The following is a 17,324-nucleotide window of genomic DNA, read 5'->3' on the forward strand; positions in this document are numbered from 1 at the left end:
GAAATGTAAGGGGGTTTTCATACTGTTTACCATCTGTTTGGCAGCATATGTGCCTGTTCTTGACCCAATACCAGGTGTTAGACGCACAAAGTAGCTTGCTTCTGTGTCTTTTTTATCTCATAAGAAAGCAAGAAAAAGGAAAAAAAAAAATCCATCTTGAACTACTGAAAATTCAAATTTCAAGGAAGTTAAAAAATGTTGACTGCATTCAACTATGATGTGTTTAAATCCACAGGCTTACTATGGCTCAAGAAAATCTAAAGCAGCATCTGCATTAGAAAGTTGTACAACCAGAGGTTTTATAAAGAAAATGTTACTCTGATGCTTACTGCCAGTGCTATGCATATACTGTCAACTTCAGTGCAGAGGTGTCAGGAGTTACAGTTGATTTGACAAATGAGATTTGGATGATATCTCTAAGTTTATCATTCCAGACCGCATAGTGACTGACAAGCATCAGTTTGAGGAAAGCAGAGTGAGCATGCAATGTTACTAGTTACTTATAACTGCACAGGATCATCATTTTGGAGAAATGCAGGAAATAGTGGTTTGAAGCACTGGGTTTTAAAAAGAGAAGTCAACTGAATGCATGCTCCAATTCTTCCCTCCTCTCCTGGAAATATTTACTTCAGCCTATTATTAATGGGAACAAAAAGTTGGTTTTTTCCTGGCTTATGGCACTGACAATTATATTTCCTGCAATAACGACTTCAGCACACTCCTCTCTCTGATGTGCTGTGATATAGCAGGTCACAGATAGATTCGTTTTCTTCCTTATTTTACACGGATGGATAGTAATAGTTAAGTTTGAGTAATTTTAGCTTTAAAGAAGTTATTCTTATTTAGCTACTACTCTAAAACTTTGGTTTTTTCATTCTTTGAAAAAATGCATATATTTGGCTGAGGCCAAATATTGAGCTCTGGTAAATCAAGGAGGCATACGTATGCAAAAATGACAATTCAGAGTTTTTCAGAACTTACTGTATTAAAACAATTTTAGAAATCGTAACCGCAGTTTTAATAACAGGTGATAAAAGGAAATGGGGCAAGGAATCATACTTAGACTAGGTAAATATTCTCTTCTTTAACTTGTGTTTATGAGTACTCTAAGTCCAGTTTTGAACAGAGATACCTTACATGAAAAAGGAGTGCCTTGAACAGTGTTATTCATCTTGAGTGCTTTTAACTGTTAGGGCTGGAACTGATACCCCAGCTCCAGGCTTCCAGCCCAACCAGTAGTGAGGCTGGGAGTGTATTCCTGGTAGGTGTGCACACACACACGTTTTTGTGTATGTATATATGCATAAAAGAAATACATACGTACAGAGGCAGGCACATAAATTGACACACAGTACTCACGTGAACACAAACAGCACCAGCACCTTGGCAGTTCAAGGTGAAGGTCTGCTAGTTGGAATGCATGTATACATATGTATGTACAGTGTGGATCCATCCAACAGCTGGGCTCAGGCACAGTCTCAGCCCTATTTCAGTTGCTGGTTCAAACTGCTGTACACTTACAAACACATGTAATCGAGGACTCCCCTGGTTCCCCAGTAGCTGCCACCACATGGTCTTGCCCTTCGACACACAGGTGTGTGCACATGTGCATACACATAACTGGACCTGGCCAAAAGTCCCCTGGTCCAACATCCTTAGAAACACGATACGAACACATGGTTCTTGCCTCTAGAGACCCACAGACCATCTGGTTTCTCTGGCAGCTGGATTGGACTCCCCTGGTCTATGCCATGGCCAACTCCTCCTGTGTTCTCACCCTTAGATGCCCACACCATTACCTACCTCCTTCCCCAGCCACTTCACCTACTTGCCAGTTTGATCGGCTGATGTACCGGCACCCGTTGCAGTCATTGGCACCACAGACACATGGCCTTGCGATTGGTTTCACATACTCCAGTCTCTTCAGTCACTTGCATCAATGCCCATGGCCCCTCTGGCCTGTGGTCCCAGCCCAGGTGCTGGCAGCCAGACCATCGCCTGTTCCAGGTGCTGGCCACCATGGACATAGGGGCCACTATGACTTGAGGTCCCTTTCCAGTTGCTGGAATTGCACTTAATCATAGAATCATAGGATGGTTTGGGTTGGAAGGGACCTCAAAGATCATCTAGATCCAACCACCCCCCGCTATGGGCAGGGACCCCCTCCACTAGACCACGTTGCCCAAAGCCTCATCCAACCTGGCCTTGAACACTTCTAGGAAGGGGCATCCACAGCCTCTCTGGGCAACCTGTTCCAGTGCCTCACCACTCTTACAGTAAAGAATTTCTTTTTACCCCTAATCTAAATTGACCCTCCTTCAGCTCAAACCCATTACCCCTTGTTGTATCACAACACTATTAGTATATTCCTACAGTACACTTCCACAGTCCCTCACCAGCTTTCCTGTAGGCCCCTTCAGGTACTGGTAAGCCACAATTAGATCTCCCCGAAGCCTTCTTGTCTCCAGGCCGAACAACCCCAACCCTCTCAGCCTGTTCTCGTAGGAGACGTGCTCCAGCCCTCCGATCAGCTTCGTGGCCCTCCTCTGGACTCTCTCCAACAGCTCCATGTCTCTCCTGTACTGGGGACCCCAGAGCTGGATGCAGTACTCCAGGTGGGGTCTCACAAGGGCGGAGTAGAGGGGCAGGATCACCTCCCTCGACCTGCTGGTCACACTTCTTTTGATGCAGCCCAGGGCACGGTTGCCTTTCTGGGCTGTGAGCACACACTGCCGGCTCATGTTGAGCTTCTCATCAATCAATACCCCCAAGTCCTTCTCCTCAGGGCTGCTTTCAATCCATTCTCCACCCAGGCTATAGTCGTGCTTGGGATTGCGCTGACCCACGTGCAGGACCTTGCACTTGGCCTTGTTGAACTTCATGCGGTTCGCACAGCCCCACCTCACAGGCCTGTCAAGGTCCCTCTGGATGGCATCCCTTCCCTCCAGAGTGTCGACCACACCACACAGCTTGGTGTCATTGCAAACTTGCTGAGGGTGCACTCGATCCCACTGTCCATGTCGCTGACAAAGATGTTAAGCAGTGCCGGTCCCAGCACCGACCCCTGAGGGACGCCACTCGTCACCGTTCTCCACTTGGACATTGAGCCGTTGACCACAACTCTTTGAGTGCGACCATCCAGCCAATTCCTTATCCACCGAGTGGTCCATCCATCGAATCCATGTCTCTCCAATTTAGAGGCAAGGATGTTGTGTGGGACAGTGTCAAATGCCTTGCACAAGTCCAGGTAGATGATGTCAGCTGCCCTGCCCTTATCCACTGACGCTGTACCCCCATCATAGAAGGCCATCAAATCTGTCAGGCACGATTTGCCCTTAGTGAAGCCATGTTGGCTGTCACCAATCACCTCCTTATTTTCCATGTGCCTGACCATAGTCTCCAGGAGGGTCTGCTCCATAATCTTGCCAGGCCTGTAGTTCCCTGGGTCTTCCTTTCTTCCCTTCTTAAAAATGGGGGTTATGTTTCCCCTCTTCCAGTCAGTGGGAACTTCACCTGACTGCCAGGACTTCTCAAATATGATGGAGAGTGGCCTGGCCACTTCATCCACCAGTTCCCTCAAGACCCGCAGATGCAACTCATCAGGTCCCATGGCCTTGTGCACCTTCAGGTTCCTTAGATATTCTCGAACCTGGTCTTCTCCTACAGTGGGCAGTTCTGCATTCTCCCAGTCCCTGCCTTTGTCTTCTGTGACCTGGGCAGTGTGGCTCAAGCATTTGCCAGTGAAGACTGAGGCAAAGAAGTCATTAAGCACCTCAGGCTCCTCCATTTCCTGTGTAACCAGGTCACCCGTTTCATTCCGGAGGGGACCCGCATTTGCCCTCGTCCTCCTTTTATCACTAACATACCTATAGAAGCTTTTGTTGTTGTCCTTGACAGCCCTGGCCAGACTAATTTCTATCAGGGCTTTGGCTTTCCTAACCCGATCCCTGGCTGCTCGGACAGTTTCTCTGGATTCTTCCCAGGCTACCTGCCCTTGCTTCCACCTTCTGCAGGCTTCCTTTTTTTGTTTGACTTTGCCCAGGAGCTCCTTGTTCATCCATGGGGGCCTCTTGGTGTTTTTGCTTGACTTCCCCTTTGTTGGGATGCATGGCTCCTGAGCTTGGAGGAGGTGACCCTTGAATATTAGCCAGCTGTCTTGGGCCCCTCTTCCTTCCAGGGCTTTGTCCCATGGTATTCTACCAAGCAGATCCCTGAAGAGGCCAAAGTCTGCTCTCCTGAAGTCCAGGGCAGTGAGCTTGTTGCGCACACTCCTTGCTGCCCTGAGGATCTTGAACTTAAGCCCACTCATTCTTGTCCCTCACATTGCTGCTGTCCCTGGATGTGAGGGCCCTCCAGCCTGGGGCCTGACTGTTGTTGCTGGCACATACATGCACCTTCACACTGAATAGAGAGTACCTCACCAAGGAAAATAGTTAAAAATGGAATTTAATGAGAAAATACAACAGACTCTGTGGATCAGGTGCAGGGCATGGAAGGATAGGTGTACCAACCAGCAAACTGTTTAGATATGTCCAGCCATTTTTATCTGCATATCCCTCTGTTTTCCCCAACTTACTTCTCCCTAGATCACATAGATTCCCCCTACTTCTCCTTCACTTTGGTTCCTCCCTAAAACATCTCATGATAAGTCTTGTGCAATCCTAAAATACTCTTCATCTACATCCCATACCTGTATGCAGAAAAGCCCCTGAGGTGCTCTGGTTCTAACTCTTGGTGGGTTTAACACCTGGACATGAGAACTGAGGCTGTCCTGAGGTGGTCCTGGGAGGGGCCTGACAGGGTGTCCTTTCCTCTGAGTCCTAAATTTGGGTTCTCACACTACTGTGTCTCTCTGCATCTCTGGGCTCATGGTTCCTGTCATGGGCTGAGGAGAAGCTAGGGCAGGGTATTACTTGAAAACACCCCTCCACCCACCTTGTCTCTCTGTGCTCCTTTGTGGGTGTGCAGAGAAGGTTTTATCACATAACACAACATTAATTAGCAGAAGTCTTTCACTGTTTACGAGCCACCTCTTATATTTTAAAACAAATAGTTACGTGAATTCTTCCTCTATGCTGTAGTTAAAGTTCCTTCATTACTTCTTGCTCCATGATTTAGTCCTAACATATGTGTGCAGGAAGAGACTATTAAACTGAAAAGAAATCAGGTCATTCAGTAAAACCAGCTGACTAATTTCTTTCTCAAGGTTAGTTAGATATCAAGGTTAGATGACAAGTTTAGGTCATAATGTAGCTGTACTTAGAGCCATCTAGTTAGCACTTTTGGGTCTCAGACACAATTCTCATGGTCCAGTTTTTAGGATGCTTTTGAGGTGATGAGAAATTACTGGATTAAGTCAGATTCTTAGTGTATTGATCCCGATACTGTTTTCTGAAAATGTTTTGCCAATTTTTTCCCTGTCTGTAAGAATTCTTAGACAAATCTGTTTGTACAAATTGCTACAATGTAGTAGAATAAAATACATCAGTTCATCTGAGTGACTTTGTATCCAACTGACTTTTCTGCCCAGAAATGGCTGCTGGGTTTTTTTTTTATCAGGGCTGACAGCACTGATACAGGGAAATGGGGGTGAAGAAGCAGTAGAACACGTTCATTTGTTTCAAGAGAAGCAAAGGGCATCTTATTGTTTACAGAAGTACCTTGTGATTTTTGTTTTTATAAGTACACTGACCTCAACTTGATTATGTGCATTATGTCATGGATGGTAAGGATACAAAAAGTGACCTAATAAACAATTGGTGGTATAGAACAAAAATAAGTCTTGGTCAATAACTCATGGAGTTTGATGTGCTTATATTGATAAACTAATTAAACAAATCTGCCTGTGTTCCTCAAGCCTAATGTGCCCCTGTTATGATTAGTTTTATAGAAAGGAGCATTGTAACATTGAATGAAGGTAAATGGTAAAAGAACAGTGTAGTCACGAAGCTCTAAGTGCTTCCATTTCTAGTCACAGAGTGGTTTCAAGGAAAGGAGTCTTTCTTTGCACACCTGCAGTCATTCAGTACATAGGCCTCTTGTGGTCAATGTTGATTGCTGCTTGTCTATAGCTGAACAACAAATAATTTAGTATGGTGTAACCTTCTGAGATTTAATATTATGCTTTTTGCCAGAATTCACACAAAGATACATCTTCTTATAGTGACAGTAATTATGGCACAGCTGTAGTTGAGGGTCTTTCAGAATTTTCCATTATAAACCCTAATAGTAAGTTTACAACTCAAATGTAAAAAATGTGTTCAGTGCTTCCTGGGCATACAGTGGCCATGAGGGGGTAAAGTGAACTAAATTGAATACCCTCCTCCCCCAAAATCATACTGAGGTTTTCTTAATCTTTGAACTTGCATCCTTTGTACTATGCTTATATTGGCTACATCTTTTGAGTGCTTGTAGTCAGGCAAAGGTGAATCTAATACCCTTTGCTTTTGTCCAAGACATAGTCAGAAGTGCTCTTTTAATCAGATTTAAATAGTGTAAGTTACCACACTTCAGATGGAAGTTATATTCTCTTTCAAAAGTGTTAAAGTAATTGATTTTGAGTTTCAGGGTAAAGTAAAACAGGCTTGTTGAAATCCTTGGCTATTGCAGTTTAACCTATTTTCCATAAGAAAAAAATTACGAGTGCTCAGGTGGTCAATTGCCACATGTCAACTTCTTATTCAAATCTTTATTTACTAGCTGATAATATAAAGCAATACTTCGTGTTATTAGCCTTCATCTGACCATATTGTTAATTAGGTAACGTTGCAGCACCTCAGGAAGTTTCTGTTAAAAGAATTACAGTACATCATCAGGTATTTGAGAAGCATCTAAGTACTCCAGTGATATGTTAACTCTTCCTGCAAAGAAGAAAATGGTGATAAAAATGTGCAATCTAAGGCTTAGTTTTATAGAATTCTAAAACTTTCTGGTAATGATGTTCATTGTGTTTTTCTTTTCAGATAAAAAAGCTTGTATATGTCTATTTGATGCGTTATGCAGAGGAGCAGCAAGATCTAGCATTATTGTCCATCAGTACTTTCCAGCGTGCTTTAAAAGTGAGTGACTACTAAACATTATGTCATATTTTGAGCTGGTACCACAAAAATAAAAATATCTATGTAACTGTAGTCTGGTAAAGCATGTAAATATCTGCGTCTGATAAAGTAGTTTCAAGTTATGTCATTGACAAAGTTTTTGGTACTACCTCAAACCTCATCAAGCAGCTAAGCCTGCATGAAGTAAAATTACGTAACTAAAGAAGAGCAGCAGATTGGTGCTCTCAAATTCATATGCCCAGCATTTAATTCCTGGAATGCCTTTTCTCTTTCCAAGATAGTTTATGTGTGTAGAAAGAAGACCTTATTATTACCCTAACCACCTGTGTTCTTTTTAGTTTGTGTAAAAGATCTTTGTTTACAATAGACAATTAGAACATAAGTAGGATAGTAGTACCTAAATTAAAATATTCAGTGTGTTGCACGTGCTACTTTTTCATTAAAAGCACTAAAGAAATAGCATTTTTTACTGTTTCATTTCAAATTTGGATCACAATGAGGAATGGAATTAAAGAAAAAAGACAGTGTGACCATGGACAAAAGAGAAATTTATTAAGTCTCTGTCCTTAAATTTGGCCAGTTTTTGTAATAAGAGAAAGTTGGATTTTTTTTCTTGTATTCTTCTTGTAAGGTTACTCTAGGTTCATAACTAATTTCTGTCGTGTCACTGACCCAACAAGACCTTGCATCTTGTTGGAAGATGTTGCAATCAGAGCACCAGGGGTGCATCCCGCAACTGAGTAGAGAGCTTTCTGCCCCTTTCCTTCCAGCTTTTATCTCAATGTCATATGTACTACCTTTACTATCTGTGACTGCCATGAAAAGCTAAAATTCAAATGACTTTGTATCCTGTGTTTTTAATGAGATATGTATCCAGTGAACACTCCTCATGGTGTAACTTTGTGGATAGTGGGAACAAAAGGAGAGGGGATAACTCAAATGTTGTGGCTATGAGTAACTAAAAAAAAAAGTGATGTTGTGGCAAGAAGGTAGACTCCAAGCTAGCTGAGATTTTCAGCGGCTAAAGAAATTACTAAGTGTAGGAGACTTTTCTCTCTGTCTTTAGAATGAACTTTTTAGGGTATTTTAAACTTGTGTGATTGGAGGTGAGCTTTGCAAACTCTGATAAGAACAAGTTGTTTTTCCGAAAACCGTCAAATTATGTGCTTCCACCGTCCAGATACGAATTACTTAGAAGCTGCTAAGGTGCAGGAATTTTGAGAGCTTAGACGAACTGATCATTAAGGAATACCAGTCTGAAAACCAATGTTGCCAACTCACAGTCCTTAGGAGAAAAGCTGTTTGGGAAGTGCCCTTCTGGCAGACAGTACTCTGAATTAATGCTGCTGCAATTTTAGTTTGCTAGAAGATTTTAGAGGATTTAGTACCCAGTTAAGCAACCTTTTTTACACGTGTCCCAAGCCCATGATTAATGGACAAGGTTTACATAACTTCCTCCAAAGACAGATTTTTTTTCTGCTATTGTTGGATCTCCAAGGTAACCCTAGCATTACAAAAGGAGAGCAAGTACTGGAACAAAAGAAGGGAGGGCAGGAAATAGAAGAAAGTTTCAAAATATTTATCTTAATATTTTGATGTGTTCTTAAGAAAATTAATTTTGTTACTGGCTTCAGTTTATATCTTGTGGTAAAGCATAAAGTGGATGAATTGTCAAGAACTTGAGTAGTGGTGTCACAACTGAGAATCACATTTTCATTTGACAGTTCTTATATTTAAGCAATAAAACTGATGTAGGTGTGTTTTTTCAAAATATCTGAGTTTCACTTGGATTGCAGAAAATGTTTCAGATCATTAAGTAAAATATTAATCTTCTTTATCCATCATTCCCGTATTTTACTTGGGAAAGTGAATTATGTTAATGTTTTCCTTTGACAGATTTCCAGATTTTCATAATGTTTCAATGTTTTCTTTCTTACTTTCTTTTACTTTTTTGGCTGCTGAAAGTTTCTTGTGTGAAGGTTTGCACATTTTCTTCTTAGCATGGCCTTAGCTTGCAAGCCTGACTGATACCCAGATAGATTTACATGTTTTAATGTGTGGTCATTAATTAGTGTAAACAGTGCAGAGAATTTAACGATGTGTTTCTGCACTATCTTATTTCTCCCCTTCTCTCCTATTCTTTAGGATCCTAATCAGTTAATCCGCGCAAGTGCTTTAAGAGTTTTATCCAGTATCCGCGTCCCAATTATTGTTCCTATTATGATGCTTGCTATTAAGGAAGCCTCTTCCGATTTATCTCCTTATGTGAGGAAGAACGCAGCCCATGCAATCCAAAAACTGTACAGGTAAGTGATTCTGACAAATACTTGAAAAGCAATTTTAAGATAGTTGTGGGCTATGTTTATTAAGACTGCTGGGGGGTTGGTGTGTCTCAGACCAGTTTCTTAAAAAGTATAAAGTGTGTGTAGACATTCTGTCACTCAACTGATTTTGTTGGAATTCAGGCAAGTCTTTCGCTTGCTAGAGTAACAGGATAACTATCAAGAGATACACAAAGAAACTGATACACTATATTTTGGCTTTAATCTACCAGTTATTGTCGTCTCTGCAGCAACTATTTTGATAGGTATCCTCAGAATCAAAGATTTCTGTGTTTAGCACCTGTATCTTTCATCCTGAAGGCATTTGCTGTAGTTTGCAGAACAGGTGACAAATGAATACTAACTTGTAGAAATTTTATCTATGGAAATCCAAATCTTCCTCTTCCCTCTTCAGAAATTCTTGTTGTGGAAGAGCTCTTACAAAGAGGTGGGTACTGATTTACAAAAGTGGGGGCAACAGAAGCTGTAGCATTCCAAAACAAATGCAGAGATTTATTCTACTACTTATTTCCATTTTATTTTGCCTATGCCAAAAAGAGGAAGGTGAGGGCAGTTAGGGGTTCTGAATCAGGTAGCCTGAGGCTGCTGCATTTCCGTGCTCCCTCTGACTAACCAGTAGCAAAGCTGAGCATGTATTCCTAATGGGCAAATACACAGACATATACAACACACATGCATGCAGCCAGCTATACAAATCAGCACAGACAGAAGACAGCACTCATGGAGACAAAACCAGCACCATCAGCCTTATCCTGTTGCGCACACTGGCTGATCAAGATACAGACCCATTAATGGACCTGTATATGTGCAGTAATGTTCCTAGATGCTCAGTGTTTCCAGTAACTGGCCTTGGATCCCCAGTCTCCCCAGTCACTGGCACATAGCAGCGCACAATGCTTGCAACCCCACTGCACTGGCTGTTACAGACCCCCTCAGTCAGACACACATATGCCCCCACCCTTTCACTCACACACTATGAATCCCACAGTAGCTAGATCTAGACATGCAGGCTGCACAGTAACTGGCCTTTGTATCCCCTCGTCTCCAGTTGTCTCCCTCTGGGTGGAGAGAAACAGAGAGACTGAGCCACACAAATGGGTTATCTCAGTCAACCTCCAGACCTTTCAGTGTCTCCAATAGTTGGCCTGAATGCCCTGGTCCCCCTGGTAGACAGAATCTCCAGTTGTCTCAGCTGTAGACACACATGTATGTCCACTTCAATACCTGGCTTCCCAAGCTACCTAGTCTGGCTTGGTATTCTCTAGCAATCACACACTGACATACAAACTTAACAAGAGGAAATGGATGTTAAGTCCCTTCCTACTATTTGAGTTGTTTATTTTTTGTTAGCATGGTTCCAGCACACAAAAGACTTTTTGGCCTGAATTATTCTCCATACACAGAATGTCCTTTGATTTCCTTTTTCTATTTCTTCTCTTCATGACAGGCAAAGTTTATTTTACTAGCCCAGATTAAAGAGCTTATTGGTGATTGGTGCAAAACTGGAAGATGCTGACATCTAACTCGATTACTAAAAGACCTTTTATCCATCTTTCATCCCATCTCCAGATATGATTGCATCTTCAGATATAACTTGTATTTTTTCTTATCTCTGGCTCATATGGTATCCTATGCTTATATGATGTCAGTGGCAAGATTTTGAAATCATCCTTGCAAATACAATAAAAAAGGTATTTTTGATGGTAAAAAATTAGCAGCACAATCTGGAGCAACTGGCCTCGCCCCTTTCTAGTTTTCATGACTTCCTGACTGGTGGAAAAATGGATGTCTAGCTCATATAGAAAAGGAAAAACTAATGAAATTGATGTTCTGTAAAGGTTTCCTTAATGGTTTAGAGGGCCTGTACATCCTTCTGAAGTTTTCACTTCATGCAAGCATCCTAGGCATCATAATGACAATGCAAGTTTTCAAACTGCTGTAGCTGCAAATTCCACCTTACCTGGACTAAAATAAGCTTCATGATTACTTGTGAGTGGAGTTGTAACTAACAATTGTGTCCTTGGAAGTAGGATTTGGGAACTGCTTATAGGAAACGTGAACTTTTATTGTCACATTTTCAAAATTTACTTGTGCTATCAGATAAGGCATTTGTACAGGTTTACCGCAGGACCAAGGGAGAGAGTATATTTTTCTGGTTCACTTGAAGAAGCAGTACTGGGAAATGGTGAAGAGGCTATCAAATTAACCTGTCCGCAGTCAGGCCCACTTGGCTTGCCTGCAAATAAGAGTCTTTAACAGGCAGTCTCAGCAGATGTTTCAACAAGGATCACGACTGTAGCTCCACAATTCAGTGATACATATCATGTACTGGTGGCAAGACTGTCTTTTGTCCTATTTGCAATGAGCAAGTAATTTCAGAAGACTCACTCTGAACATGGTCAAAATCAGAATTCTGGAGGGGATGGATTTTTGATGTGAAGATCAGTCAACATTTTATATACTTTCCTACATCTAATTACTCCATCCTCTGCGAGCATTAGAATAAGAAGTAAAAGTTTATTCTAATAGTGCCTGTATGATCCATTTACTTTTTGGGTTCAGTGACTTCTCTACCTGTTTGATAGTCCGGTAGTTCAGTTAGTGCTCCAGTCAGACTTCTGGATGCAGGTTCAATATTCCTTTCTTCCTTGCATTTAGTGTCATGGTGTTTGGATGGATGTCTGACCTAGAAGAGCTTGTTCATTAGTGGTTCAATCAATCCTAACAGCAGGAAGCTTACATATCAAACAGAAAAGATTTCAGGCATAGTGTGAACAGCAACATTTGTGCCCAATGCAATCAACAGTGCCAGGTACATTGGAGTAATTTTATCATTGAAAATGTCAGACCTCTTACTTATTTCACTTAGAGTGCATTTCAAAGCTATTAGTATCTTCTGTCTATCAATAGAAAACTCTACTGTGTACTTGCACCTACTTGCAGTGAGATTTAGAAAAGGACTTTTAAAAAGTCCCATCACTAGTATTAATAGATTCCATACTATTACTAGTAGATACCATAATGAGAGCAGATCACTCTGAACTCGTTAGTCTGTTCTTCTCTTTTCTCTCCAAGAAAGCTGCCTTCCTTATCCAAAATATCAGGAAGAGGATGGGGGGAATGTGAATTCAGTTATCAGCGCCCTTACTGATGATTTTCTTGATCACATAACAAAACTGATATTTTTCAACGTTTCATAGTAATAAGTACTCCTTTCTCTCTTTAAATTTTATACCAATTTTGAAAATTTGAAATGAGGCCTATTATAAAGACTTTTGGCTTTTCCTCTGAAGGTTTTGGTCCTTGGCAGAAGATCCAGTAAAACTTTTTTGACAAAAATAGAAGTTGCAGTGAAAGGTCATCATAAAAGTACTTATGGAACAGTGTTCTCTTGCTTTGCTTATGCTGATAGTAGTTTCTAACAAAGTTTTGTTATCCATTTAACATGTTGTAGTATTGCTAGGTATCAGAGCCTTAGCGAAGTAGCATGCAGCTAGGTACTCTCTTTGTGAATCTGTAGCTGAAAAGGAAGTACTGTGCGTTGGGGCAGTTCATCACTCAGCATTAAAACTGACATGTACATTAATGACCAAATATTTCCTTACTTATCTGTAATTGTATCCATGTTGAAATGACTTTTCAAAGGCATAAACTACCTATCTGTGTGGCTCTTTGTACCTGCTTTCTCCTCAAATTTTGTTCTTCCTTGGCTTTGAATTCTTCTACGCTCTATAGATCCATGATGAAGCAGCACCTGGAATGAAAAGTCAATCCCTGCCTACCTAAGAAGCAAGTTTGACAATAATGGATATTTCTGGCAAATTTTTCTCTACTCCTTGAATATGAAAAGGATGGTACAAAGATTATTGTTTGCAACTCTTGATTTTCCTCTTTTTTTACTATTTGTATAGGACTTCAAGCAGTCTATTTTTCATCAGCTCGCACACCAACTTTGTATAGGTACACTTGAATACAATGTCCAAGTTTTTGAATTGCAATTCTTCTGACTAAAATTAGTGAAGTTAGTATCTTACTTGAAGCGTTATATTGATAATTAGATAATAAAGGTATGATTCTGCTTTATCCTGGTGTTCGCTCACTGCTGAATTAATTCATGCTGAAATTCCCTTCTGCAAAAGCAGTGAGATCCTTGTGACTTGACATCTGAAGCTCATTCAAGTTCTCCCTAATAGGTTGTCCTATGTTTCTTAAATCCTAAAATTTTTATGAGTTTAAGTATTAAGATTCTTATAGAACACACATAAGTGCTGTAACATAATAATTCAATTTTACACTCCTTCAATTCAATTCTGTATTTCATGATTAACTTTATTTTTAGTCAAGTTTTTTTACAATCAGTCTTTTGGAATATGTGATTTTTCTGGAAGTGGTTTCTTCAGTACTCTTGATTCCCAGCTTGTGTCTAAGGTCAACAAACTTAACCTCTTTAATTTTGGATATGTCCGACCAAATGAGTAAAAAGAATTTTTATTTCCTTCTAGTCTTGATCCAGAGCAAAAGGAAATGTTAATTGAAGTGATAGAAAAGCTTTTGAAGGATAGAAGTACGGTAAGAAACTATGCTATTACATATGCATCTATTCTTAAAGAGTTTACTCCTGACACTGTCATTCAGCAGGACATAATACACTTTCCTAACCCTTGCTGATGTGGTTTTATGTTTTTAGATAGAAGTATCATTGTGTATTTATGCATTATACTATGAATGTAATAGTGACCATCTCCTTTAAGACTGGTAATTTTACTTGCAGCATGGGTATTCTTAATCTGGTTTTGTTAGCATGTTTTTTATGTGTGCTTCTTTAAACTTAATTTGGAAAATGGAAGTTATATAATTATATGAATCAGTGTACAAGTGTCTGTGTATAAACACTTTTTCATTCGGAAATTAGTGGGGCATTTCAATTTGTTCGTCGTACTGTAAGAATAAATTCTGTATGGTGCACAGTATGCCTGTTGATGTCAATCTGCCTTGTAGAGTGTACAACTGTTAAACAATGATACTTGCTGTGCACTTGCTTGTTCTTGCAAGTATACCTGCTTCCAATCTGGTAAGTAAAACCAATGTCTCAGGACAATTTCTGTAAATTTAACACTCCTTTTATATTTTGTCTGCCCTATATAAGTACAGGTTTTCTGTAGGAACTCCTGGATGTCTCACAATGGTCACACAGTTTATTTTACTTCCTGTACCCTACAAATAAGTTTCCCAAGTCTAAGCTAGAAAGGTAATTGAGTAAGGAGTCAAAGATAGACTTCAAATAGAAAACAGAGTTGTAAATGAAAACATTCTTTTGTTCTTCTTGTTCAGATTACTAATTTAGTGAATGTCATCCTTTTATGAGTATATGTAAGTATTACGAGGTACCAGATAGCGTGTTGCTTCATCTCTTATCTGCGAAGTGGTTTTGTTACACACAGGAATATATCATCTGTTGTTCTAGTACAGTCTAGCTGTTCAGGACATAAATGGTGCTGTTCTCTAAAAGACATCTTGCAACTTCCACTGAAGGGTTACTGAAGGAGAGTGTCAGAGCTTAATGACTCAGCAGACAGTAAATCAGTTAGTTAGTTCTCCTGACTGCATCTATGCTTGACCTGTACTCATTTGTCAGAGGCCTTTGTGCTTCTGTGGAGTTGCCCCCCCAGTGGTTCTTTGTGTGTTTTCTTTCATGGTTCATGCTCTTGGTGTGCATTCAATCTGTGAATGTGAGATTAGATTCTTTATACCTGTGGAGGTATAAAGGGCTGAGAAGCCATCTTTGTTTCTTTTTATTGTTGGTGTCAGGAAAAGAAAATCCTTGAGTTTTAGCTCTGTTTCCTAGTCTTTATCCAACAACTAGTCATTTACTCATTTTTTTTAACAATATCTAAGAGGAAAGAAGTATACGGTAAGTTTGGATCATCTTTTTCCCCAGCACACTGATCCTGGCACTTGGAGTTACTTATAAGGGGATTAATGCTTATTGCTTAGTCCGTGCCACAATTCCAGTGCCTCTGTGACACTGAATAGTGGACACTATATTTATGAAGATGCCAGCTGAAGCAATAGTCAAAGTTATGCTATTTTGTCTGGTCATTTGAGAAGCTAAGAATGATGGTTTAGAAGTGGGTCTTTTGAACTTCTTTGGAGACATAATATGGTTAACTGCTGCAATTTTTTCTTCCCTCTGATTCCTCTTGGTCTGTTCCCTAGCAAGACCTGATTCCCAGCCTGGGCTGAGACATACCAGCTTCAGAAGTTACACTTTATCAGGAAGTGATATGAAGAATTATTATTATTCCAAAAAGGAAACATACAAATCTCTCTTCAGGACTCTCTGAATCAAAACCAATTATTAATATGTACTCTTTCATCCCAGACTCCATAGCTTGTTGTCATCTAAAGTGAATTGATCTCTCTTTAATCCTTCATAGCACTGAAAAGCTTCACCTTCAGTGGAATACCACTAAAATATCACTTAATGTTCCCAGAAAGCCTCCATCTTTACTAACAGAAAGTGCATAGTGCATAGCTGTTCTATTAGTGGGTAACTCCAATCTGAATAAGCTCATTCTTTGCCTCTAATTGGAGAACATAGCAATTTGCTCACAGTAGGGGAAACAGACTACCACTTGTAGCTACTTTTAGCTTTTAAAATTGGAGGAAATGCAGCTGCTTATGGATGGTTGTCCTTATGTACAGGTGTGTACATGTGTAGCCTTAGGTTGGCTACTTTTTAAGTCTTATTTAAGCTCCTTTTGAGAAATTTGTATCAATTTCAACTACTTTTTTGTATCCTCCAAGGGAAGCTGAATTTCATACATTTAGCATAAAAGAAAAAGCTCCTTCTACATACATAAAGACAAAAGCTTTTAGAAAATACTATACAGCCTTTGTGAAGAAAATTGTCAAGTTTGTTGCCACAGGAATTCTATAAATGGGTCCGAGCTGTAGAACAGCAGCATTTTGTCATAGCCTTATGAAGTGCATCTATTTGATTAATGATATTTCCAGGTTTTGCAGCTATAGTCAGACGGCCTAAAAGTTGTAAGGTGTTAATGTGGAACTCGGACCACAAGTGTTTACTTGACACTAGTCTTTCCATCCCTTCAATTTAAATGCACAGAAGCTGTTCCCTCACATCAACATTAGCTGCAATCTCCTGATAGTTTTAATCTCATGTCAGCAGATTCAGTTTGCTGGGAAGGTGATGGTGTTTTCATTAAATAGTGGCTTTACCAGAGTGGGAGAATCTTAGTGACTTTGGGAATTGTTAAACATCAGTGGTTCTCCACCTTTTTTCCCCTTGATGGAAGTGTCAGGTTACTTTTGGCATTTCTGTGTACTTAAGGGCTGATAATGCAGACAAGCCATAATGCATTATATATAATAACTGGATGTGGGAAAATCCACCCTGTGATTTTTGTTGGTTTTTTTTGTTCTTATTCCATTTGTTTTAGATATGTTTGAGGGAGAGTGTAATTATTAACATTAATGATGTATATAACAGTTGAATCTTGTTCAAGTGATGTTTGAGACTTTGTTTTAATAAAAATAAATTTTTTACTCATAATTTATTTTCTATAACCTTTTGACCTCAAGCAGGATTTTTGATACTTACTGACATAATGTCTACATTAAAGTGAGCTAGAATAGCTACTAAACATAGATGCCTCTAAATTTAGGTAAATCAGATTTTTTTTTCAGAGAGAACATGCTATTGTGAATTATTAATGCAGTTTATGTTGCACAGAAAAGGCACAATGTATTTAAATTAGTCAGAGTCATTTTACATTTGAAATAGCAAGAAACTGTTTGGATAGGAATTTTCCTACAGTAAAATTAAGCCATTTTATCAGACTGTACAAAATGTGTTCATTTTTTAGGTCTCAATCAGTAGTAAATTTTAATATAAGCTGAG

At 39.8% G+C, this 17,324-nt stretch overlaps 1 protein-coding gene across 3 annotated transcripts in view; it reads left to right on the forward strand.

The window, feature by feature from the left end:
• The window catches only part of AP3B1 (adaptor related protein complex 3 subunit beta 1), a 173,287-nt gene that overhangs the window by 24,636 nt on the left and 131,327 nt on the right, over positions 1-17,324 (forward strand). For all 3 annotated transcript variants that reach the window (XM_054811067.1, XM_054811068.1, XM_054811066.1), the window contains exons 4-6: positions 6,963-7,058; positions 9,204-9,364; positions 13,903-13,969. In XM_054811067.1, coding sequence (XP_054667042.1) covers positions 6,963-7,058; positions 9,204-9,364; positions 13,903-13,969 — 324 coding nt within the window. The remainder of the gene's footprint in view (positions 1-6,962; positions 7,059-9,203; positions 9,365-13,902; positions 13,970-17,324) is intronic.

This window comes from Grus americana, chromosome Z (genome assembly GCF_028858705.1).
Source record: "Grus americana isolate bGruAme1 chromosome Z, bGruAme1.mat, whole genome shotgun sequence".
NCBI classification, from domain to species: domain Eukaryota; kingdom Metazoa; phylum Chordata; class Aves; order Gruiformes; family Gruidae; genus Grus; species Grus americana.